Genomic DNA, 25086 nt, shown 5'->3' on the forward strand with positions numbered 1-25086 from the left:
CCTGTCAATGTGTTGCTGTCTTTATCTTTCTTGAAGTCCTCCAAGATTTTCCTCATGTGTTTGGGTCCTCCTATGCTGGATGCATATAGGTTTACAATGTTTATGTCTTCTTGATGGATTCCTCCTCTGAGTGTTATGAAGTGTCCTTCTGTCCTTCTGGGTCTCTTTCTATGGCCTTTGTTTTGAAATCTGTTTTATCTGATGTAAGTATTGCTACCCTGGCTTCTTTTTCCTTGTCCATTTGCTTGGAATATTTTTTCCATCCCTTTACTTTCAGTCTGTGTAGGTCTTTTTTCTGAGACGGGTCTCTTGTAGGCAGCATATGTGTGGATCATGTTTTCTTATCCATTCAGCTATCCTGTGTCTTTTGATTGGGGCATTAAATCCATTTACATTTAAAGTTATTATTGATAGGTATTCATTCATTTTTCCCCCTTTGCACCAGTGTTCCTCTCTTTCTCATGCTTTTTCTTCATCTTCTTAAAGTAGTCCCTTTAGCATATCTTGTAGTGCTGGTTTGGTGGAGGTGTATTCTTTTAGTCTTCTTTTGTCCAGGAAACTCCTTATTTCGCCTTCCATTTGAATTGAGAGCCTTGCTGGGTTGGCCAGTCTTGGTTGCAGGCCTTTGGTTTTCAGTTACTTAGAATATTTCTTGCCATTCCCTTCTGGCTTGTAGTGTTTCTGTGGAGAAGTCAGCTGTTAGCTATATCACGTCTCCCTTATATGTTCCTACCTCTTTCTCCCTTGCTTCCTTTAGGATTCTTTCTTTGTCTTTGATATTTGCCATTTTAATTATGGTGTGTCTTGGAGTGGGCCTCATTGGGTTCTTCTTGAATGGGGCCCTCTGTGCTTCTTGGACTTGTGCGACTTTTTCTGCCCTCCAATTAGGGAAGTTTTCCATCATTACTTTTTCAAACAGGTTCTCTATTCCTTCCTCCTCTTCTTCTCCTTCTGGTATCCCTATTATATGGATATTGTTATGTTTCAGATTGTCCTGCATTTCCCTCCACGCCTCTTCATTCTTTTTGAGTCTTTTTTCATTTTCTTGCTCTTTCTGAGTGCTTTTTTCTACCTTATTCTCCAGCTTGCTGATTCGGTCCTCTGCTTCATCTAGTCTGCTCTTGATTCCTTCTTCTGGGTTCTTCAGTTCAAAAATTGTATTCTTCATTTCCTCTTGTGTCTTCTTGATAGTTTCTATGTCCTTTTCCATGCTGATACATTTTGCAGTAAGTTCCTCGCAGTCTCCCTGTAGTTTTTGGTAATGCTCTCTGAGCTCACTGAACTCACTGAGGTTCCTTAGAACCATTGTTTTGAACTCATATCTGATAGTTTACTTGCCTCTATATCATTTAGTTCTCTTTGTGGGGATTCCTCCTTTCCCTTCGACTGGGCAGTGTTCCTTTTATCCCATTATTTGTGAAATTCTTCTTTTTTGCTTCTGCTTCTTAAATTGATCTGTCTTGACTTCCTGACTTTATGGTGTGAACTTCTGTGGTAGCAGAACATTTTTTTTTTTTTTATTCTGGATCTGCCTCTGATTTTATATGCTGTTGACCATTTGCGACCTTATGCAGTCTGTTCAAGAGTTCCAGGAATCTACTGTTTGTGGCTTTCTCCTCCAGTTGTTAATCTAGACACTCTCCTCTCAGCAATCACAGCGGTGCAGAGTCTCTCCTGTGGGCAGGGCTCTTGGTTCCTTTCATGTTACTGCCACTTTGGTGGGCAGCCTGCTTGAGCAAGATGGCTGCTGCCATATAGGGGAGGAGTCAGCACCAGGATCCACCCAGCTACTCTCTCCATTCTCTTCCCAACACCTCCGTCTCCAGACTTTCCTCAAGCATCTCCACACCACTGTGTGTCCCCTTTAGCCAGGGATCTTCTATCTGTGACTGCTACTCTGTACTCAGCAGTTGGTCTTGCACAACACTGGACCAGGGCCAAGCCTCTTGGGAGTGAGGCTGTTGTGTCCTTTCATGCTGCTGCCCTTGTGGGGAATGGTCTGCCTGAGAAAGATGGCTGCTGCGCAATGGGCAGTGAGTTTGCGTGGGGACTCCACTCTCCACTTTCTCAGTTCTTTCCCCAATCTCTCCTCAGGCAGCCCCAGCCCAGTATGCCCCCACCTTCCCTGGAGCCCTGGGTAAAGTGGCTGCCACTGCAGATTTTTGCATTAGCCCTTTAAATGGCTCTTTGTGTCTCCCGCTGCCTGTGTCTGGCAGAGAGCACCATGCCACTTTTCACAGCTGGGTGTTTCTGTGCACTTTTTTTGTTCTGGTTATGTAGGTTGGAGATCCCTACTTATGATTTAGACCCTGCTCTTCTCAGAGGGATCCAACTGGCCGTTTCCCTACCCCTTTGCCGCCCGTGGGCACCTAGTCCACCTTCTTGAGCCTCTACCACACTCTTCACCAGTTAGGTTGTGCTATATTTCTCTGTCTGTCCGAGGTTTTAAGGCTCTGCTCTTGCTATTGTTAAGTTGTTTTCCAGGTGATTTCTCCACAATTTAGTTGCAATTCCAGATTGGTCCTGGCAGGAGGTCAGTGTGACTTCTACTCACTTCTCCTCCATCTTGATGGAGTCTCCTCCCTAATCATTGATTTGAGTCCCGGTTTCCTTCCCTTCACTGTTGGTTCGCTATATATTTTTCTTTATTTCACTTTGTGTAGCCATTACTTTTTCCTCCATTTTGTGACCATACTCAGCCATTTCTGTGAGCATCCTGATTACCAATATTTTGAACTCTTTTTCTGATAGGTTGGCTATCCCTTGGTCATTTAGTTCTTTCTCTGCAATTTTGATCTGTTCTGTCATTTGGGCCATATTTCTTTGTCTCAGCGCTCCTGTTACATTGTAAGGGGCAAGAGGTGGAGCCTTTGGTATTCACCAGGGTGGGGCAGCCCACTTTGCTGTGTTGTGGAGCTTTATGTGGGGAACGGTCAGAGAGGAAACTATGCCACTTGCTTAGCTCTCACCCCACTTTCAGTCATTTCCCCTGCTACCCATAAGCACTTTGGGCCCTTCTGGTGCTGATTCCTGGGTGGATAGGTTTGTGTACGTTCTAGGACCCTGCATATCTCTCCAATGAACTCTCCTGTGAGGCTGGGAGTCTCCTGATGCTGCAACCCACACAGCATTTTATAGCCAGAGGTTTTGAGGCTTTCTTTTTTCTGTCTGGAACCCTGGGTTGTGCGGTCTGTCTTGTACCCCAGTAGTTCCTTCTGGTTTATCCACACACAATTGTGGGACTACCAGTGCGCCAGCCACTGCCTCACCTGCCTGGTCTTCCATCTGCCATGCATCCTCTCCACCCTGGCTGCCCTTCTCTGCCCCTCCTACTGGTCTGGTTAAATGTTTCTTCTTTAACTCCTTGGTTGTCAGACTTCCATACAGTTCAACTTTATGGCAGTTCTGGATTTTTTTTGTTTTTGTTTTTAAATTTGTTGTTTTCCTTCTTTTGGTTGTGCAGGGAGGCAAAGTGTATCTGCCTATGCCTCCATCTTGGCTGAAAGTCCAAGAACATAATTTTTAATTCCTGCATGGTAATGTTATATGGATGTAGACCATTTATTTAGTTTATTGAAAGATTTTTACTGTTATAAAAATACAATGCTATTAGCATTCCTTGTATATAAATCTTCTTGTGCATAAATGTCTAATTTCCCAAAGTTGAATTACTGGGTGTAAGAGTATGTCTAGGAATACTTTTTAGGCTTTAGATAATTATTCCCAATAGAGTAAGAGAATGCCCATCTCTCTGCACCCTTGCGTATTATAAAATACAAACATGCATGTACATACAGGCATATGTAAATGCAAATTTAATGGGTGGAAATTGTATATGGTTATTTAACTTTGCATTTGTAGTGCAAATTACTCCTAAATTTGAACATTTCTCCTAAGCTATTGTCATTTTTTCATAAATTACCTTTGCATAGTTCTTTGCACAGTTTTGTGATGTTCTCTTTTTCATATTTACTTATAATACCATCTTTACATTAAGCACATTAACCTAATTTTTGTCATATATGCCTCTATGAGCTGAAATAGAACCCTTTTCAAATGGCCAGAAATTCAAGGGGAATTTAAAGAAAAGCATTGCAAAATGAGATAAAATGGCTAACATACTTTATAAGTAAGAGTTGATCTCTCTCTCTCTCCCTCTCTCTCTCAATCTTTGCCACTGAAACTGCATGATAAGGCAAGTATGTGTGAAAAGAGTCTGGACTTCAAAGTGAGTCAGGCCTTATTTGTGTCCTGGCTCTGTCATTCTGCAAGTGAGAAACCTGAGACAAGTTATTGAGCCTCTCCAATCCTCAGATTTCTTTCCTGGCTAACAGGAATTCTTCTGGCCTTGTTCATAGGTAAATAGCTCTGTATAGTGGCTGGTGTAAAGGTATATTCGATAAATATCATTTTCTCTCCACATCCTTCAAAACTATGCTGTCTATACATACGTACACACACACGCATTTTGTTTCATTAAGGAGCGTGCATATTTCCCTCAGCCTATAGCCAGACATGTTGTAATACATTAATACTTGCTGACTAGGTAATGGTGACCAAAGTGCAAATGAAAGCAGAACTCTTAGTTATCTGAGTCTAGGAGAGATTTTAATTTTGGAACTTAGAGATAATGTTAGTAAATTCTGATTTATTCTATAAAAGCGATATATGATGTAAGATGGAATTCTGGAGATAAAAGGGACAACTTCAACTATGCAAAAAATTTATTTTAAACAGCTCCACATAGTTTCAGAATACTTAAACTGTTTTCTTGAGAATTTGTGTCCCAATCTGTTCTTTTTTCCTTTGTAGGTGTGGCTGGATCTCTTAAAACCTATTGTCAAGCAGATTAGAAGTAAGTATATACCATATGTTTAACAGTGATATTAAATATAAAACCAGTTTCCTCATCTAGATGTTGTCTGTCCTGTGGTGTCAAGCGCACTTAGTGATACAGATTCTTTTTTTACATCATAATTGCTTTTCATCCTCTACTAATCCACATACCATTAAAATATATGTTCTACTGTTTTAATAAATAACAATTTGGTAATCAAAACCTTGCTTGGGAAGTCAAATATCATTTTGATTAACAAATAAACGATACTATTAAGCCCAAGAGTAACTGAGCTTGTCTTGTTTTGCCCGCTTCTTTTGTCACTTTTGACGGGGGGAGGGTAGAGACATTTATTTATAAAATTGCTGTAAGATTTTCTATCTTGCCTCTTCAAAGCCTGTGAAATCAGAATGAAAGTGAGGTTTGAAAAAATAAGGTACATATGTGTGTGTATGTATGTGTTCCTGAATTTCTGAGTGGCAGGCAGAACTGAAGTGAGTCTGACATGCATTTAGGCCATGTGTTGGAAAAAGGATTAAGGAAGGTCTAGGAGAGAAAGAAGGAAAGAAAACACTTGCTTTTTCTCTCCGTTCTCATTGTGCCTCAGCACTGGACCTTCCTCCCCTCTCTCTGCTAATGGTGGAAAAGAATCTTTTAGAACATTAGCAAATGCAGACAAAGAGAGTCTGTCCCTATTGGGCCAGCACTAGCCACATATGACAAAGCAGTCATTTTGTGTTTAGTGCTAGCATCTACTCAACCTGAGGTTCTCTAAGGATGGAGTACCCTCATTTAATTCCTTTCCCCGTGAAAATAACTGAGAGGAAATAGCATGGCCTACCCATCTTCTCCATTTTGCTATTGTTATTTTGTGACCCAGAGTTGACATTGCAAGAGTTTTGTTAATTTTTAGAGTGATTAGGAAAAAGCCCAGCTTCTGTTGGCTTCTGTATTTTTGTGCCTTGTTTTCTTCCTTAGTTTTGTGTATATTGGCAACATCTTCACCTTATCATATACCATTTTTGGTTTTTTCCTAAACTTGAATGTGTTAGCATAGAAATTATGATACAAACACCTATTTTTGTGACAATGAATGGTAGAGCAAAACAACATTTTCTGCTTTTATAAATGTGCTGTTAAAATTGGGATTTCATTATAGTGCCTTATATTTCATAGAACATATAGATTCATTGCTATAATTCTAAATGGCAGAACCTATAGGATTGCCCATATATTGTAGCTTATACATCAAACTCTGACTCAGATTACAGATTCTTATTTTATAATCTATTTGTTCTGTTTTAATTCTGAAAACAAAATTTACCCATCTCCTTCACAGTCTCTCCCTGACCACTGCCTCCTAGATCTGGTTCCTAATTTTGTCTGAACTCATCAGCAAGATGGTTTATAAGACACTTGAAAGGCTTTGGCAGTTTGGCTGCTGTGGCAGGGGCAGGGCCTTGTCATGTTGTTTCTCTCCAGACGTCAGGCGAGTACCTGGCATATAGGTGCTAGATACATATTTGATGAACATATTAGCTGCTGTAACTTACAGGTTGTTAAAAATAATAAATTACATGACTGATTTACATTTTCATTAGCTCCTTTTAAAATGATCTAAAACTTGTACTTGGACTAAAGCAGCTATTTAGGCAAATTTTTGAAGAGAAATGCCTTTTAAACCTGAGTACAATTGAGGTCTTCAGAGAAAAAGTTTAATATCTCTATGTAATACCTTTGTCACAGTGTAAAAAAAAATGTATATTTCCCCACAGTGTGAAAGTGTGATTTAGTAACTGAGCTTAACCAAGTAGTTCAGTGACTTGGGCATTGCCGGGTGTACTCCTTGCAACTTGAAATGAGGCTCCTTATTTGGCATATAATATACCCCTGAAAATCTTTTTCTTTAATTGCTTCTGAGACACAAATCAATAACTGCTTTACTGTTTTTTTTTTTCTTTAGGGCCAAAGCATGTTGTTGTTAGGTTTGTGGTGAAATTCTTTCCACCTGACCACACACAACTCCAAGAAGAACTCACAAGGTTAGTGGTTTGGCTATTTATTGCTATGGGATGATGAAGAGAAGAGAAAGTTGATGTTCTAAGTCAATTTGATTAACATTTCCTCAATGTCTGCTTGTCCAGCGTCAGCTCTGTGCTGAACAGTTTAACCCCCTCTCTTCCAGTTAGGCTTACAAATATGGAGGGTAAGCACATACCACATTTTCCCTGAAGCCTGGTTTCTTTGAGCCTGTGATACAAAGTGGACTGGACTTACCCTGTTACTGCCATATCTTCGCTCTTAATCTATCACATCACAAGATGATTTTGGAAAGTGAATCTCTTCTGTGAAATTGCTGTTAACTCAAGAGTTTTTCTTCATTGCTGTCATGAACTATAGGTCAGTTTCTTTGGCAGCTTGGCTGAGTGGAAGAAGCATAAGCATCGGGTCATGCCTGGTTTCGGCATCAGTCATGCCTTTCATAATTCTGTGACTATCCAGTTACTTGTTCACTTTGCACCTGTCTTTATTCCTCTGTGTCAGTGTAACTGTAAGGCTGGCTTGGACATGGTTGTTTTGAGTATAAGCACTGTTACACATAATGGCTGGAACCTAGTAAGGACACCATGAATGATAACCATCATCATCACGATCATTGTCAGCATCATCACTACCACTACATATTTCATAATTTGTGGCAATACCCATGAGTTTCTAAAAGAGATCAGAGCCCGGTGGGAACATGTGAAGATAAAATGCCTCCCTTTCAAGAGTGCCCTTTGATACACTAGTCTGACCAGCCAAATACTTGCCACACATGCCTTTTAAACTGTAACTGTTTAAGAACAAGGCTATCACAGCTTTCTTATCCTCTCATTCCTGATACAGAGCCCAATATCTTGGGTAGCTCACCATCATTTATAAAGGGATGAATATATTCAGTCAAGTATTTATGAACTGTGTGCAAGAATTGTTCTAGGCACTGGGAATATAGTGGTGAAAGCCTAGGAACAGACAAAATGATTAAATAAAGAAGAAAAATATCAGATAATGGTAAGGGCTCTTTAGGTCATTGAAATAGAATGATGGATGATGATTTTAGATTAGTTAGTCTAGGGTGCCTCTCTGAGGAAATGAGGATCTGTCGGTCATTTTCAGAGGGAGAGCTTTCCAGGTAGGCAGTGTCCAAGGCAGGAACAAGTGGCAGGTGTCAATCATAAAAGTACTGGCATGGCAGGAACCTTGAGGGTGAAGTGCAATGAGGTGGGACAGAGGCCCAAATGTATGTACTTTTGAAAGACTAGTTGTCATGTGGATGTTGTGCGGATGATGACAGCAGGGAATCCAGTGAGGAGGCAATTTTGGTCATCCAGGCCAATGTGATAGCAATGGAGGAGGTGGTAGGAGTAGAAATGGAGACACATGGCAGCATTTGCAATACTTGCAGGAGGTGGGGTCAGTCCATCTTTGTGATAGGGTAGGGACAGAGACTGAGGGAAGTAAAGGGGATGCTTAGATTTGACTTTAGCAACTGGCTGGGTAGTGTTGGTGATAACCAAAATGAGAATGGGTAGAGGGAAGTAGAGGATTGGGGAGCAGACGGGAGTCAGGAGTTTGCTTCTGCAAGGCTGCACTTCAGATACCTACGCCATATTATGTGGATGTGTCAGGAAGGGCATTGAGTACATGAATATGGGATCCAGAGTGAGACAAAGGCACTGTGTTTTCTGAATGAGTCTTCACTCCTTGTTTATCTCCACTTAACAATTCTCAAATCAATGAAGCAATTAGATATGGCTAGGAACTGCAGAAGCCATCAGCCTTCTGGGAACTGTATACAGTTTGCCAGAACATTTAAAGTAGAGGAGGGGCAGCTGGAACTACTATACCTAATTGCACAAGACAGAGAGGTCTACAACAAGTTTTTGTGACGTGTCATTATTACGTGCACGGTGTCTCAGTTTCTGGGGCTGGCCTTCCTGTTGTGGGAACATGCATTGCTTCAAACTCAGAATATTAAAATAAGTCTAAAGGCAAGTCCAGCTGTTGGTCAGCAATGTGCTTTTTCCTTCTGCATCACACTGAGACCTCCATCCTGCTTAGGAAATTGGCAGCATAAATCTCCCTTTTCCCACTTTTTCTCCCTGTTCTACTTTGCAATGTGTTTTGCACCTTTTCAATTTTTATGACTCATTGCCTTGAGAGGTTTGTAGTTTTCTACCATTCTGGTCCTTGTTATAAAATTCCTTACAACTTGTAACCCTTAAGCCAAGTGGGGCTGGTATCTTGCCAGCTGCTCTGTCTGATCTGATGAAACTCCCTTTTCCTAAACAAGCTCAGTGGATGCAGCAGGTTTAGGGTTTTGTTTTCTGTGTCCCAGTGTTAACTGACATTTTAAAAATCTTTCCTGAAGAGAGAATTCTTTGGGCTCAAGGATGAATAAAATTGATATGAAATTTAGAAGCTCCCATTGCTTTCTACTTTATCATGAGGTATAAAATGAAGAGGACCTCCCAGATCCAATGTATTGACTCCCACACTCTCAAATTCCTGTGTAAGCAAAAATTGACTGATGTGACTGTTGAGATTACAGGAACTTTTCTATGGCAGATGGTGAGTGAGGAAGGGGTTTGGAGAAAATATGCGTGGGCAGTGCTTTAGGCAAGGGATGCATGGAAAAGAGCGAGACAGATAGAAATGGGCCTGTAGACTCCATAGTTTGGCAGACTAGTCCTGTGGTTAATTCTCTGAACCTCCAGGAATATCTTTCGGCTTCCCATTCATATAGATGGAAGATTAAATTTCACTTGGTGGCTAAACAAGAAGCTGAATTCCTATTAATCGAACTGCACTTTCGGTATTGACAGTGTCTAGAAGGAGAAAAGCACTGACTCTTGGGTGCAAGTTTTAAAAGCTAGGGTGAGATCTTTGGAAAAAAAGCCACCAGACTTTCTTAATTGCAGAGCTCTAAGCCACTTTTCTCATGCTGATGAGTGTAGGCACTCTTCTTTCTGTGTGTCCCATCATCAATCATTTCTAGAGTAGATATTATTTCTACTCAGCTGTGATCCAACAGGTGAGAGACTGTGTTGGAACTTGCTGCTGTGCAAGGTCTGGTCTGCTGAAGTGTGTTTCCTTAGGCTGGCAGAGGAGTTGTACATGATCCTGGAGAAGAAAAGACAGAGTCAGACCTCCAATGAGAAATAATGAAAATAGACATGTGTAAAACCAAGAATTAGATGGATATGATTTGCAACCCCTGGGGTAGAACTGAAAGCCCTTCCTGAGGAGTCCAGCCACTGTCATCACCTCCCTCCTCACATCTACCAAAGGAGACTTGATTCCCTTTTGAGTGCTTTGAGCATTTCTGTTGTGTTTACCAGTTTAATTTTATTTAGTGCCTACTGAGTACATCTTAGCCTTTTGTTCCTGTGAATTTGACTGGAATTTCTTGTTTATAGGGTGAAAGTTTTTGCCGAATCTCTGAAGTTAGCTGTGCAGCTAGCATACTCAACTTACAGCTGTCATCAAGAAGTCGGTACCCAGGAAGGTCTTTCTCGTATTACAAAAGGCTTATAAAGAAAGTCAGCAAAATTAGGGTGACAAGTTCTTCCTGCAGCATTGCACTTGCCCTCTAGCCAAATGTGTGATCTTTCAGAACCCACTGCCATCTTGCAGCCCACACGAGACTGTCACCAAAGACCCCCAAAGCCTGTCAGACTCTGAACCCATCCCTGTGAACACAGGACCCCATGTTTGAACTAGTAAATAGTAAAATATTCTGAATGTAATGTTTGTAAAACACAAAGCTCTCCTACTTATCTTTTAATTAACCACATAGGTGAGAATTAAAGCCTACATGTAGCTCTAGGAAGTGTTGGGTTCAAAAGACAATAACCACTGCATAATGCAGAAAGATGGTTTATACTGCCTCTTCTCATATAACCCTATATGCTGATATTTGTTATTTCATATTCTTGACTTCCCTTCCCTTTGACTTCCCTGAGACAGAGAAGGAACAGCGGGAGAGAACTTGAGAACATAAATAAACATTAGAGAGGTTGGATAGAGGTCAACTGCCTAATTGGTAGATCTCTGGGTGATTTAGTTTTATTTTGGGCTTTTGTTTTGTTTTTGATGGTTACAGATTTGCCCATTGTTTTTCAGTTCTTAATAATGAAACTTTCTAAATGACTCAAAAGGAATTAGTTTTTATTTTATTTAAAAAATTACTAACATTCATTGAATGTTTTTGGTCTAGTCACTGTACCTTCCATGTATTATCTCAGTTAATGGAAGACTGCGGTTGGTCTTGTTAAAGCCTTTTTTAATTAAAAATAACCTTTCATTATTATAAAAGCAATCGGTGTACAGTGTAGAAGATTAGAAAGTACAGATAAACAAGAATAAGAACATAAAAATACTGTATTCCTGTTGCCCAGAGATTACCATTGTCAACAAACACATCAATGTGATATCCTTTCTGATTTTTTTCTGTACACATATATGTATTTTTCATCTTATCTACCCTGACCATACTCAAATTTCCCCATTTGTCTTCCAAATGCCATTTATACCTGCTTATTCTAAAATGAAATTCACTGAAGGACCACACATTACATCAGGTAATTATGTCCTCAGACCTCTTTTGGTCTAGCAGAGTCCCTCATGTTTTCCCTCAAGATACTGTCTTAGTAGAGAAACTGGACCAGTTGTACTATAAAATATGTTACTTCTTGAATTTGTATGACTGCTTCCTCGAGCTATTTAGCTTATTCCTCTAGTCTCTGTTCCTCCTAAAACCTGAAAGTTATTTCTGAAGACTTGACAGATACAAGTTAAATGTTTTTTACTAGAATTCATCATAAGTAATTGTTTTGCGCTTCCTAATATCATTAATGACACTAAGAATGATCATTATGGTGGTGATGTTCTGATCTTTCCATTGTGAAGTAAGGTCATGTTACTTTCACATGTTTCACATGTTTCTCTATGCAACTGTCCGATTTACTAAATGGTTTTTACACCAATTAACAATCCTTGCCAGAGTCAATAATAATAATAGTGCTAACATTATTAGTTAGCATTCTTCTGTTAGGTAAAATTTTGCCTCATCCACTTGGACTATCTGTATATCCTGAAATACCCTTCTCACTGGAGAGGCAGATTACAGGACCACTTTTTTGCCATGGGTTATCAATTTTTATTTATTATTATTGTTCAAGTACAGTCATACCCATTTTCCCATCATAGAATTGCTTTAATAGTCTCCTCAAATTGATGATACATTCGGGGGGGGGGGTTGTTTTCTCTTTTTTTAAGTATTGTTATTTGAATTCTTGAATTTTCATTAATTTTATATGTTTCCATTTACTTTAATTATTCTTGTTGCTCCTCAGATTGTTGCCACTTTGACCAATGAATGTCCCTTCAATGTATCTTTCACCCTTTTGACACAACACATCTATTTTTGGAAGGTGCCTTGCTTTCTGGCATAACTAGATACTCCAAGCATCACTTTGCACCTTTCCCTACCACACAACTGGAATCCACCATTTCTCCAAGAACTCATCTCTTTGTTCTTTCTGTGGGTAATTGAATGACAGCCAGAATCTGGTTACTGAGGGTTGCTTCTGAGATGACACAGTTATTAGACAATGGGCAAAACTAGTAAATACCTTTCTAAAAATTTATGAGTTCATACTGATATTTTCTTTTTTAATTATATTTTATTGATTTTGCTATTACAGTTGTCCAATTTTTCCCCATTTGTCCCCCTCCACCTAGCCCCCACCCTGATTCCCTCAGGCAATCACCACAATATTGTTCATGTCCATGTGATATTTTCAAATCAGTTTTAACATCAGTTTTTCCTTAATTTCTTTGTTTTATAAACATCTCTTTTCTCTTTTGCCAAAAGTGTTTACTTGCTTTTTCCTACAATATAAGGAAAAGAGTTTTAAAATAAATTGATTCTAACACATCTGAGAGCTGAGGCTTATGGCAGTAGCTAAGTGAATATGGCATTACAAAAAAAGACACCCATGTCTTGCCTTTTCCTTTTGGCAAAGCTCTTACTAACCATAAACAACTACTGTTATTATTTGAGCCATAAAGCCATTTTAAAATTTTGTATGTTTGCTTTGCCCTACAAAAATATATGATAGTAAGTTATTGTCTCATATTTTTATCACTGTTCTCTCCATATAAAATGAAGCACGTTACTCATTGTGTGAGAAGATTACAGCACATGCCTCCCAGCCCTTTCAGGGAACAGTGAGTATCTGCATGGCAGTTAGTGGCTCCAGAAACTCACCCCTGCCTTGCAGACGTTCTTTTCCTTGGTTTATGTACCTCTCTTTAGTTGCTCACAGCGTAGACAGGTTTCCAGGGTTGAGCCTGACTTAGATGCCAACCTTCCCCACCCTCTTTGCATGATGCCCATCTCTGTGTTTATGACACCCATCTCTCTCTGTGTTCGCAGGTACCTGTTTGCTCTGCAGGTTAAGCAGGACCTGGCTCAGGGCAGGCTGACGTGTAATGACACCAGTGCTGCCCTCTTGATCTCACACATTGTACAATGTAAGTTCTGTTGGCTTCCTTTAATAAACATGTTTGAAATAACACAATGATCTGATTGATTGGAAAGAAAAATCACATCCATAAAAACAATACTAATGTATTTATGTTCTTTTGCTGTTGACATTAATGCTTATGGATGAAAAACAGTACTTTAGTTTCATTTAATATGCATATGCCCAAAACATTGACCCAGCAATTCTGTGTTCTGGTGTTTGTCTACCCTTTTCAAGTACTAGTGCAATTGTTGACATCTCAGTTGTCTCAAGGGAGAAGCTTAGAGGGACAGGGGCCAAGTATACTAAACTTGTTCTGTCCTTTATCATTGAATATGGCTCATTTGCTGTAGACATAAAACTCTCAAAGATTTCACTTCTTGTATTCTGCTCTCTAGCTAAACTAAATCCTAGTTTCAAATGATTCAAATGAAACATTTTAATTTTCTTCATCTAGATAAAGGATAAATTAGATTGTGCTCATTCTAAGCCTACTGACAACACACCTGAGCATTTATTTCTTTCCTCTTGGCCAAGGCAGAAGTTACTTAAAGTGGAATATACACATGCTGTTTTGGGAAGGTAATTATGTATATAAACCAAGGTCAACATATATAAGTACTATCATAAAGAAATATTGTGGAATATTGTGCTACCATTTTAAAATTTGCAATGCATACAAAGTACTTCTATACAATCAGCACCATCCCATTTAGATAACTGCCAAGTTAACAAGACTTCCAAAGGATTGTAGGATATGTCACTCCAAGTCATCAACAAATTACCTTAGTCTAATATGGTGAGGTGTTTCTATAAACCATGCTTATTTTTTTTTATTGTTGAAATACATTTGTCTGCATTTCCCCTGCCCACCCACCGTTACCTACCTCCCTCAATTCTTACCCACTTTGGCTTTGTCCATGAGTCCTTCTTACATGCTCCTTTGACTTGGCCCCTTCCGTTCCTTTCTCCATTGCACACCTCCCTTCTTTCCTCACGTTACTTTTGGTTTCTTTTTTTCTTTCAATGTTGCTCGTTAGATTAACCTTGCTTGCTTGTTTTGTTGATTAGGTTCCACTTACAGTTGAGATCATACACTATTTGTTCTTCCCCTCTAGCTTACTTCACTTAGCATAATGCTAGTTCCATCCATGCTGTTGCGAACTGTAGTAGCTAGCTTGCTTGCTTGCTTGCTTGCTTGCTTTTTCTTTCTTTTCTTTTTTCCTTCCTTCCTTCCTTCCTTCTGTCTTTCTTTCTTTCTTCTTCCTTTCCTTTCCTTCCACTCCTTCCTTCCATTCTTTCTTTCTCTTTCTTTCTTTTCTTTTCTTTTCTTTTCTTTTCTTTTCACATAGTACTCCATTATGTATATGTACCATAGGTAGTTGATCCACGCATCTACTGAGGCACTTAAGTTGCTTCCAGCACTCGGCTATTGTAACTTCTGCTGCCATGAACATTGAGGTGCATAGGTTCTTTTGAACTGGTGTTTTGGGATCCTTAGGGTATAATGCCAGCACTGGAATTGCTGGGTCAAAAGGCCGTTCCTGTTTTAGCTTTTTGAGGAAATTCCAAACTGTTTTCCACAATGGCTGCACCAGTCTGCATTCCCACCAACAGTGTACTAGGGTTCCCTTTTCTCCACAACCTTGCCAGCACATTTTGTTGGTTGATTTATTTATGATGGCCATTCTGACTCGTGTGCAGTGCTATCTCATTGTGGTTTCAATTTGCATTTCTCTGTTGGCTAGTGATGCTGAGCATCCTTTCATATGTCCCTGGGACCTGTGTATGTCCTCCTTTTTCAAGTCCTTTGCCCATTTTTTAATTCGATTGTTTGTCTTCCTGGAGTGTAGCTGTGTGAGTTCTTTATATATTTTGGAGATCAAACCCCTGTCTGAGGTATCACTGGCAAATATATTTTCGCATACGGTTCGCTCCTTTTTCATTTTGCTGATGTTTTCTTTAGCTGTGCAGAAGCTTCTAATTTTGATGAAGTCCCATTTGTTTATTCTTTCCTTTATGTCCCTTGCCTTGGGGACATATCGGTAAAAATATTACCGCGTGGAATATCTGAGAACTTCCTGCCTATATTCTCCTCTGGAACTTTTATGGTGTCACGACTTAAATTTAAGTCTTTTATCCATCTTGAGTTTATTTTTGTGTATGGTGTCAGTTGGTGGTCGAATTTCAATTTTTTGCATGTATCTGTCCAGATCTCCCAACACCATTTGTTGAGGCGGCTATTTTTACTCTATTTTATGCTTCTGCCCCCTTTGTCAAATATTAATTGACCGTACAGACATGGGTTTATTTCTTGGCTCTCTATTCTGTTCCATTGATCTATGTGTCTGTTCTTATGCCAGTACCAGACTGTTTTGATTACAGTGGCCTTGTAATATAGTTTTATGTCAGGTAGTGTGACCCCTCCTACTTTGTTCTTCTTTCTCAAAAATAGCTGCGGCTCTTCGGGATCATTGGTGGTTCCATATAAATTTTTTAAATGGTTGTTCTATGTCTTTGAAATACGTCATTGGCATTTTAATAGGGATTGCGTTGAATCTATAAATTGCTTTGGGTGGTATGGACATTTTGATGATGTTAATTCTTCCAATCCATGAACACGGTATATGCTTCCATTTATTTGTGTCTTCCTTAATGTCCTTCTTCAGTGTTGTCTAGTTTTCTGCATGGTCTTTTACCTCCTTGGTTAACTTTATTCCTAGGTACTTTATTTTTCTTGTTGCTGTAGCAAAGGGGATTTTTTTCCTGATTTCTGATTCTGATATTTCATTTCTGGTATACAAAAATGCCTTCAGTTTCTGAGTATTGACTTTCTATCCCGCTGTTTTGCCAAATTCATTTATTAGGTCAAGTAGTTTTTTGGTGGAGTCTCTGGGGGTTTCTATGTACACTATCATGTCATCTGCAAACAGTGACACTTTCACTCTCTCCTTTCCAATTTGGATGCCTTTTATTTCTTTTTCTTGTCTGATCGTTGTGGCTAGGACTTCCAGTACTCTGTTGAATAGATGCGGTGAAAGCGGAAAGCCTTGTCTTGTTCCCGATCTTAGCGAGAAACTAAGTTTTTAGTTTTTGTCCATCTAGTATGATGTGGGCTGGAAGTTTTTCATGTATGGCCTTTACAATGTGAGGTACGCCAACTTTATTCCCACTTTGCTGAGTATTTTTATCATAAATGGGTGCTGTACCGTATCAAATGCTTTTCGCATCTATTGATATGATCTTGTGGTTTTTGCCTTTCCTTTTGTTTATGTGATGTATTACATTTATTGACTTGCGAATATTGAATTGTCCCTGCGTCCTTGGGATGAATCCCACTTGATCGTGGAGGATGATCTCAATGTATTGCTGGATGCGGTTTGCCGATATTTTGTTGAGGATTTTAGCCTCTATGTTCATCAGCGATATTGGCCTGTAGTTTTCTTCCTTTGTAAGGTCTTTATCCAGTTTTGGGATTAGGATGATGCTGGCCTCATAAAAAAGAGTTTGGGAGTCTTCCCTCTTCATGGATTTTTGGAATACTCTGAGAAGGACAGGGGTCAGCTCTTCCTTAAATGTTTTGTAAAATTCTCCTGTGAAACTGTCCAATCCAGGCCTTTTGTGTGCTGGGAGTTTTTTGATTACTGGTCCAATTCACCAGCTGTTATCGGTCTGTTCAGGCTTTCTGCTTCTTCTTCATTCAGTGTTGGAAGGTTATATTTTTCTAGAAATTTGTCCATTTCATCGAGGTTCTCAAGTTTCTTGGCATATAATTGTTCACAGTAATTTCTTACAATCCTTTGTATTTTTGTGGTATTAGTTGTTATTTCTCCTCTTTCATTTCTCATATTATTTATTTGGGTCCTCTCCCTTTTTTTTCTTGAAGAGTCTGCTTAAAGGCTTGTTGATTTTGTTTATCTTTTCAAAGAACCAGCCCCTGCATTTGTTGCATCCTTTGAATTGTTCTTTTAGTCTCTACATCATGCAGTTCTGCTCAGATCTTGATTATTTCCTTCCTTCTACTCACTCTTTGCTTTGTTTGTTGTTCCTCCAGTTCTTGAAGCTGGAGGGTTAGGTCATTTGTTTGAAATGTTTCTGTCTTTTTTAGGTAGGCCTGTATGGTTATGAACTTCCCCCCAGGACTGCCTTTGCTGTGTCCCGTAGGTTTTTGGACTGTTGTGTGTTCACTTTCATTTGTTTCCAGAAACTTTTCGATTTCTTCCTTGGTCTCATTATTGACCCATTCATTGTTTAATAGCATGCTATTTAGTCTCTATGAGTTTGAATGGTTTTGAGTTTTTTCCTTGAGGTTGGTTTCTCCTTTCAAGCCCTTGTGTTCCAAGAAAATGCCTGTTATGATTTCAATTTTCCTGAATTTGTTGAGGCTTGTTTTGTGTCCTGTCACGTGATCTGTCTTTCAAAATGTTCCATGTGCGTTTGAAAAGAATGTGTATTTTGCTTCTTTGGGATGAAAGGTTCTATATGTGTCAGTTAAGTCTGTTTGATCCAATGTGTCGTTTAGTTCCTCAATATCCCTAGTGGTGTTTTGTCCGGAAGATCTATCCATTTTTGACAGTGGGGTGTTAAAATCCCCTGTCAATGTGTTGCTGTCTTTATCTTTCTTGAAGTCCTCCAAGATTTTCCTCATGTGTTTGGGTCCTCCTATGCTGGATGCATATAGGTTTACAATGTTTATGTCTTCTTGATGGATTCCTCCTCTGAGTGTTATGAAGTGTCCTTCTGTCCTTCTGGGTCTCTTTCTATGGCCTTTGTTTTGAAATCTGTTTTATCTGATGTAAGTATTGCTACCCTGGCTTCTTTTTCCTTGTCCATTTGCTTGGAATATTTTTTCCATCCCTTTACTTTCAGTCTGTGTAGGTCTTTTTTCTGAGACGGGTCTCTTGTAGGCAGCATATGTGTGGATCATGTTTTCTTATCCATTCAGCTATCCTGTGTCTTTTGATTGGGGCATTAAATCCATTTACATTTAAAGTTATTATTGATAGGTATTCATTCATTTTTCCCCCTTTGCACCAGTGTTCCTCTCTTTCTCATGCTTTTTCTTCATCTTCTTAAAGTAGTCCCTTTAGCATATCTTGTAGTGCTGGTTTGGTGGAGGTGTATTCTTTTAGTCTTCTTTTGTCCAGGAAACTCCTTATTTCGCCTTCCATTTGAATTGAGAGCCTTGCTGGGTTGGCCAGTCTTGGTTGCAGGCCTTTGGTTTTCAGTTACTTAGAATATTTCTTGCCATTCCCTTCTGGCTTGTAGTGTTTCTGTGGAGAAGTCAGCTGTTAGCTATATCACGTCTCCCTTATATGTTCCTACCTCTTTCTCCCTTGCTTCCTTTAGGATTCTTTCTTTGTCTTTGATATTTGCCATTTTAATTATGGTGTGTCTTGGAGTGGGCCTCATTGGGTTCTTCTTGAATGGGGCCCTCTGTGCTTCTTGGACTTGTGCGACTTTTTCTGTCCTCCAATTAGGGAAGTTTTCCATCATTACTTTTTCAAACAGGTTCTCTATTCCTTCCTCCTCTTCTTCTCCTTCTGGTATCCCTATTATATGGATATTGTTATGTTTCAGATTGTCCTGCATTTCCCTCCACGCCTCTTCATTCTTTTTGAGTCTTTTTTCATTTTCTTGCTCTTTCTGAGTGCTTTTTTCTACCTTATTCTCCAGCTTGCTGATTCGGTCCCTCTGCTTCATCTAGTCTGCTCTTGATTCCTTCTTCTGGGTTCTTCAGTTCAAAAATTGTATTCTTCATTTCCTCTTGTGTCTTCTTGATAGTTTCTATGTCCTTTTCCATGCTGATACATTTTGCAGTAAGTTCCTCGCAGTCTCCCTGTAGTTTTTGGTAATGCTCTCTGAGCTCACTGAACTCACTGAGGTTCCTTAGAACCATTGTTTTGAACTCATATCTGATAGTTTACTTGCCTCTATATCATTTAGTTCTCTTTGTGGGGATTCCTCCTTTCCCTTCGACTGGGCAGTGTTCCTTTTATCCCATTATTTGTGAAATTCTTCTTTTTTGCTTCTGCTTCTTAAATTGATCTGTCTTGACTTCCTGACTTTATGGTGTGAACTTCTGTGGTAGCAGAACATTTTTTTTTTTTTTATTCTGGATCTGCCTCTGATTTTATATGCTGTTGACCGTTTGCGACCTTATGCAGTCTGTTCAAGAGTTCCAGGATCTACTGTCTGTAGCTGTCTCTTTTGTTGTAAATCTGGTCACTCTCCTCTCAGTAGTCAGTGTTAGGCACCCCGGGCCCGGTTGATTGCCTCCTGGGGGTGGGGTTATTGTGTCCTCTCACGCTGTGAACTCTCAGGGGAGTGGTCTGCCTGAGGAAGATGGCAGCTGCGGAAGGGCAAATGAGTCAGCACCAGGACCCCGCTAGCTACCCTCTCAGTTCTCTCCCCAAAGCCTCCTTCCCCAGTCTCTCCTCAGGCATCTATAGCCCACTCTGCCTTCATCTTTTCTGGAGTCCATGTGAAGTGGCTGCCAATATAAGTTTACGCTTTGGCCCTTTAAATGGTATTTGTGTCTCCACCCACCTGTCTCTGGCAGAGAGCAATCCTGCCACTTTTCACAGCTGGCTGTTATCTGAGTACCTATGGGCTCTGGTGCTGTAGGCTGGAGATCCCTGCCTATTTCAGACCCAACTCTTTTCAGCAGGATCTAATTGGCCATTTAAATAGCCCTCTGGCTCTGCCACCTGTGGCGCCCATACTGCCTTTCTGAGTCTTTCCATACTCCTTACCAGTTAGATTGTCCTAATGCCAATTCCTCTGTCTGTCCAAGGTTTTAAGGCTCCTCTGTCACTATTGTTCAGTTGTTTTCCGGGTGAGTTCTCCACAGTTTAGTTGAAATTCCAGATTGGTCCTAGGAGGAGGTCAATGTGACCTTCATTTACTCCTCTGCCATCTTGAAGTCTCCTCCTTTTTTTTTCTTTTTTTTTCTTTTTTTTTTATTAGTATGGGCATTATTGACTATCTAACAGACTTAGCAGGGGGATATTTTCTTATCAATTTGAAAAATTGATGTGAGGAAACATAAAGAAATTAGGTTTCCTTTATTAAATCTTACTGTGTTCCAGCACTATGTATCTCATTTCAATCTCATAACAACTCTGAGGTCAGTACTCTTATTATCCTCATTTTTACAAATGAGGAAGCTTTGTTACAGAAAGTTACATAGCTTTTGCCTTTTGTGTTTGGTCTTCCCTCTTCATATGACAGTGGATAGAAGAAGGGTTTGAATCAGGCACACTTCATTTGTATTAGTTGATTGTTGACCCCAGCATGTTATTCACCTATTCCCTCTACTTTTTATTTCTTTTAGAACATGAAAATCATACAACTTTTTCATAAGGCTGTGAAAATTAAATATGCAATGCATATTAGGTATTCAGTAAACATATTCTCCTTTCTTTATCTCACCTGCAACCCTCCCTTTCCAAACATTGGAAAATTTTAAAATGAATATATCTTCTTTATTGGAATAGTAACTTTATAAAATGTTTATGATCCTGGGCTTTTTTGTAAGCAGAAAAGAAACTCACTTTACTTGAATATTCCTGATGCCATTTAGGCTTGTGCCTGTTTCCTCCTTTTATGTTTCTTCCTTTTTAAAGTCTGTTAACTCAGTAATCCTCACTTGCACATATGGGAAGTGGAGGCTAACCATGAAACTCAGAAAACCATGTGGTCCATCTGATAGGTCCCTCTTTCCTAGACACAAGCAAGAACCTCAAAATTACCAGAGAATCTTCCGTTCTCCAGAGAAAATGAAATAGATGGGTTCAAAAGTATGCCTGCTATTTGCATACACACTGTTTGTTCAGTGATGAGACACAATATTTTTATAATCTTCTGATATTTTTAAATTTTCACAGCTGCATTTTTAATGAAGCCCCATTTCTACATTTTTAAGCATCCCATGCACTCAGCCATGGGAGGAGGAATTTCACAGTCCTCTGTGAACAGTGTTGTTTAAAATTATTGATAAGTATTTACACTATCTGTAAGGTATGAGGGATCAACTCATTTCCCTTTTGCAGAAGGTATATTAATAATGATGGAAAATTATCTTGAGTGAGCTATATGTTTATCTCATGTGTAACTGTATACACAATGAGAATTTTTTTTAATCTTCCTATTTTTTATTTGAACTCGTGGAGTTGTCTTTCAGATAGTCTATATTTTTTCATTTGTTTCTCTGTCACTTTTAATTTTCTTTAATTTACTATGACTCAATTAAGTACGACAAGCTGAAGAAGAGTTAATCACTAGATAGCCCTGACATTGAAACTCCACTTCGGTAGCTTGGAGACATGGCAGGGCTACATTTTCAGGTTGCATGTGTCTCCATGCTGAAGATTATGCATGGCAAACAGGCTTGTCCAAGCATGTCCTCATGAGATTTCACTTAGTAAAATCACAGGTATTGTGGTGTTCTTGTTCTTATTTTTTACTGTGAGTAGACTGATATAGAATTTAGTGTATGCATAAGCTAATATGACATTTTGGCATAAAAATATTTAAAAATATTAAATCATTTCTTCAATCTTTGTCAGTTTTCAAACTCTCCATATGTAAGATGGAGGCTATTTCCATATTTCAAAGAAGAGAACACTAAGGGGAAAATGAATTTCATAGTCATATATTGCCATTGCATTTTAGGTGGTCAGTGAAAGGCAAGTAACTCAGAAAAAGAGAGAAAAAAAAGACAATTAGGTGTATTGACCCTGATGCCAAAGGAAAAACAGTAATTCTTAATCCTGTTATTATATTGACTTATAGAAAAGAGTGTGTTATAAAACCCATATGTATTAAGAAGCTCAAATTTAAAGCTCACAGGAAATTAGGATTTAAGTGAGGCCCCCACGTGCAGTAAATCTTCATTATTCAATAAAGTCTGTATTTGCAAATTCACCTACTCTATAAAAGTAGCTTATAACCCCCAAATCAATATTTGTGGTGCTTTCATGGTCATTTGCAGACACACACAAGACGGTGAAATATCTGAGTCACCCCACGCACACGTTCCCAGCTGAGGTCGAAAAAGGTGGTACTCTGCCTTCCTGTTTCAGCTCTTATACCATAAAAAAGGGTGCTTTTTCATCGTCTCTTTAGTGCCTTTGTGCACTAAAGCAACTTTAAACAACTAAAGACACTTTAGCAACTTTGTGCGTTTTGTTGGTGATTCCCCTGTTTACAATGGTCCCCCAAGTGTCATGTTAAATTGCTGCCTAGTGCTCCTAAGTGCAAGAAGACTGTAATGTGCCTTAGGGAGAACATAAATGCACATGTTAGATAAGCTTTTTTCAGGCGTGAATGATAGTGCTGTTGTCCGCAAGTTCAATGTTAATGAATTAGTAATGTATATAAAATATGATGCCTTTCAACAGAAACACGCATAAAACAAGGTTAGTTGACAAAAATGTAATTTCAGGAGTTTTGAAGAACCTAACCCTGTATTTCTCCTAGGAGCAATGGTCTAGTGTTTGCTAATTCGGTGTTCATGAGGTCATCCTAGAATATAACTTATATGAAGAATGAGAATGAACTGTACTTTCTTGAGGCCATATAGAAGGTTTTGAAAAGTCAATATAACCATCATCAAAGCAATCAATGAGGATGGCATTATGGCCAGAGAAGTCCCTCCAACTTCTGTGTGGTATTCTGTAATGGAGAGTGGCAATTTTACTGTATTTAGGGAAGGAAAACTTAGTCTAGAAAAGGCAATTAGGGAGTTGTGGTATTGATCTATCATAGCAGCAGGAAGTAATTGATTGATTCTTCCAGCTGGTAACAGGTGAGTTGGCATTGTTTTATGCAGAGCAAATATTGTCAGTGGGTAAGATTTATGGTTCGTGTAGGCCATGTCCTGCAGGAGTCCTAGAGGGGCATTGACTAAAGTATGACAAGCTGCTTCACATGACAAAATGGGAGATAGGTTTCATAGCAACCTCATTGCTTTTATTCAAAACAGCTGGGTTCTGGTCATTAGGCTCTTTTTTCTTAAGCTTGTAACACAGACTATATGATATAAACAAAAATGGCATGCTGTCCCAGAAGTATTAAACCGGCATAAATGGAGCTGGAGCTACTGTTGTGAAGGTACAGTTAATATTTTAAAGCTCTCTACCATTTAAATTTCCTGATTAAGGCAATTTGGAGATTATGTTGAGGTTCCATGAGAGGAAGATGCATCCTATTTCTTGTAGACAAAGTTCATCAGCGTTTGTAGTCTAACCAATCATGTCTGATAAGAGACTACAAGTAATTTAGCAAGTAGTAATTTTTTTTACCCAAATTGGATTATGTACATTTATACCTATTTATAATCTCCTTTTCTGTACATGATAAAACGTTTGGGATTTGCACTAACCATTGTTATATATAAGGCTTTCAAAGTTGATTTTATAAAATTCTGAAATTTGGGGGCTTATTTAGAAGTCGTGGGTCAAAAACCACATCTCGAATTACTGCCTGGAACAGAAGTGGCCCCTAGCTGAGTAGAGAGAAAAGAAGCAAACCAGGAACATGAATGGCTAGACGGATGATTCTGAAGTTTTCTTTCCAGCTATTAGAGATGAGAAAAAAGTAGAAACCATCATTTTATATTGGAACAAGTGTTAAGTGTGTCCTCATGTCCACATCTTCTGACATCTAGTCCTTATGCTACCTACCAGCTGGGATTGCCTTGTGTTGTCAGGTAGCTTCTGATTTGCTAGATGGGGAATATTCCACTGGGAATATAACAAATTGTGCAGTATTAACCATATGTGGATGACTTTTCTTTCTGTCTCTGTGTAGCCGAGATTGGGGATTTTGATGAAGCATCGGACAGAGAGCACTTAGCAAAAAATAAGTACATACCTCAGCAAGATGCACTAGAAGACAAAATTGTGGAATTTCACCATAACCACATGTAAGTTTCATTTGTTGCTTTGCACTCCCTTTCAGCTGTTTTTCTCTGTCCCTCTGACATACAAGGGTACACATTCATACACAGACACAGTAACTATTGGAAGAAATATGCAAAAGGTGAGGGAGAAGAGCACAGGGGTTCACGTGGCGTTGTTATTCATCCTAGACTCTCAGAAATGCAGGTTATCCACTTTAAACCAGAGCTCTAAACCTCTTGGCTTTTCTTCCTGTGAGACCTAAGTAATGTTGGAATTTTAGGACACCCCATGCTTTGGAATAAAAGGGACAGTATAAGACCAGTTAATAGGAAATTGGGAATGTGACAGGTACACTAGAGACAAACTAAGAATATTGTGAAAAATCTAGAACCTTTGTATCATCTCCACTTCATTTTTTTTGCTTGGATCAGTAAAACATTTTCAAAGGATTCTCTGTTCCTTTTGTTTGTGTTGTTATTTTAAGGAAGGCACTTGAGTCCTGATGATAATATGATAATATGCCTTGAACTTTGCTTGCAAGTTTAGGTCTATTGTAAGTGACTAAAAACTTGTTTTAACATGATAGTGTTTTGCTTTTTTATGACGTTAAAGGAAACTCTTTGAGATATAAAAAAACTTGCCAAGTTTGAGATAGACTTTTGGGGTTTTGTGTTACACAAGCAATAGAGCTTTTGTTCAAGCTGCTCAACTTGGGGTTATAATGAATGGGGGGTTGGTTGTCATCTCATCGGGTAGCTCTATTGTT

General features: G+C 39.1%; 1 protein-coding gene across 1 annotated transcript in view; it reads left to right on the forward strand.

Moving 5' to 3' along the window:
- The window catches only part of FARP1 (FERM, ARH/RhoGEF and pleckstrin domain protein 1), a 400915-nt gene that overhangs the window by 299030 nt on the left and 76799 nt on the right, over nucleotides 1–25086 (forward strand). Inside the window, exons 4-7 of the mRNA XM_054574324.1 lie at nucleotides 4813–4855; nucleotides 6801–6879; nucleotides 13323–13420; nucleotides 24229–24343. Of these exons, the coding sequence (XP_054430299.1) occupies nucleotides 4813–4855; nucleotides 6801–6879; nucleotides 13323–13420; nucleotides 24229–24343 (335 nt within the window). The remainder of the gene's footprint in view (nucleotides 1–4812; nucleotides 4856–6800; nucleotides 6880–13322; nucleotides 13421–24228; nucleotides 24344–25086) is intronic.

Source organism: Pteronotus mesoamericanus, unplaced genomic scaffold (genome assembly GCF_021234165.1).
Source record: "Pteronotus mesoamericanus isolate MK-2021 breed Mesoamerican mustached bat unplaced genomic scaffold, CSHL_Meso_final contig_26, whole genome shotgun sequence".
In the NCBI taxonomy this organism is placed as follows: domain Eukaryota; kingdom Metazoa; phylum Chordata; class Mammalia; order Chiroptera; family Mormoopidae; genus Pteronotus; species Pteronotus mesoamericanus.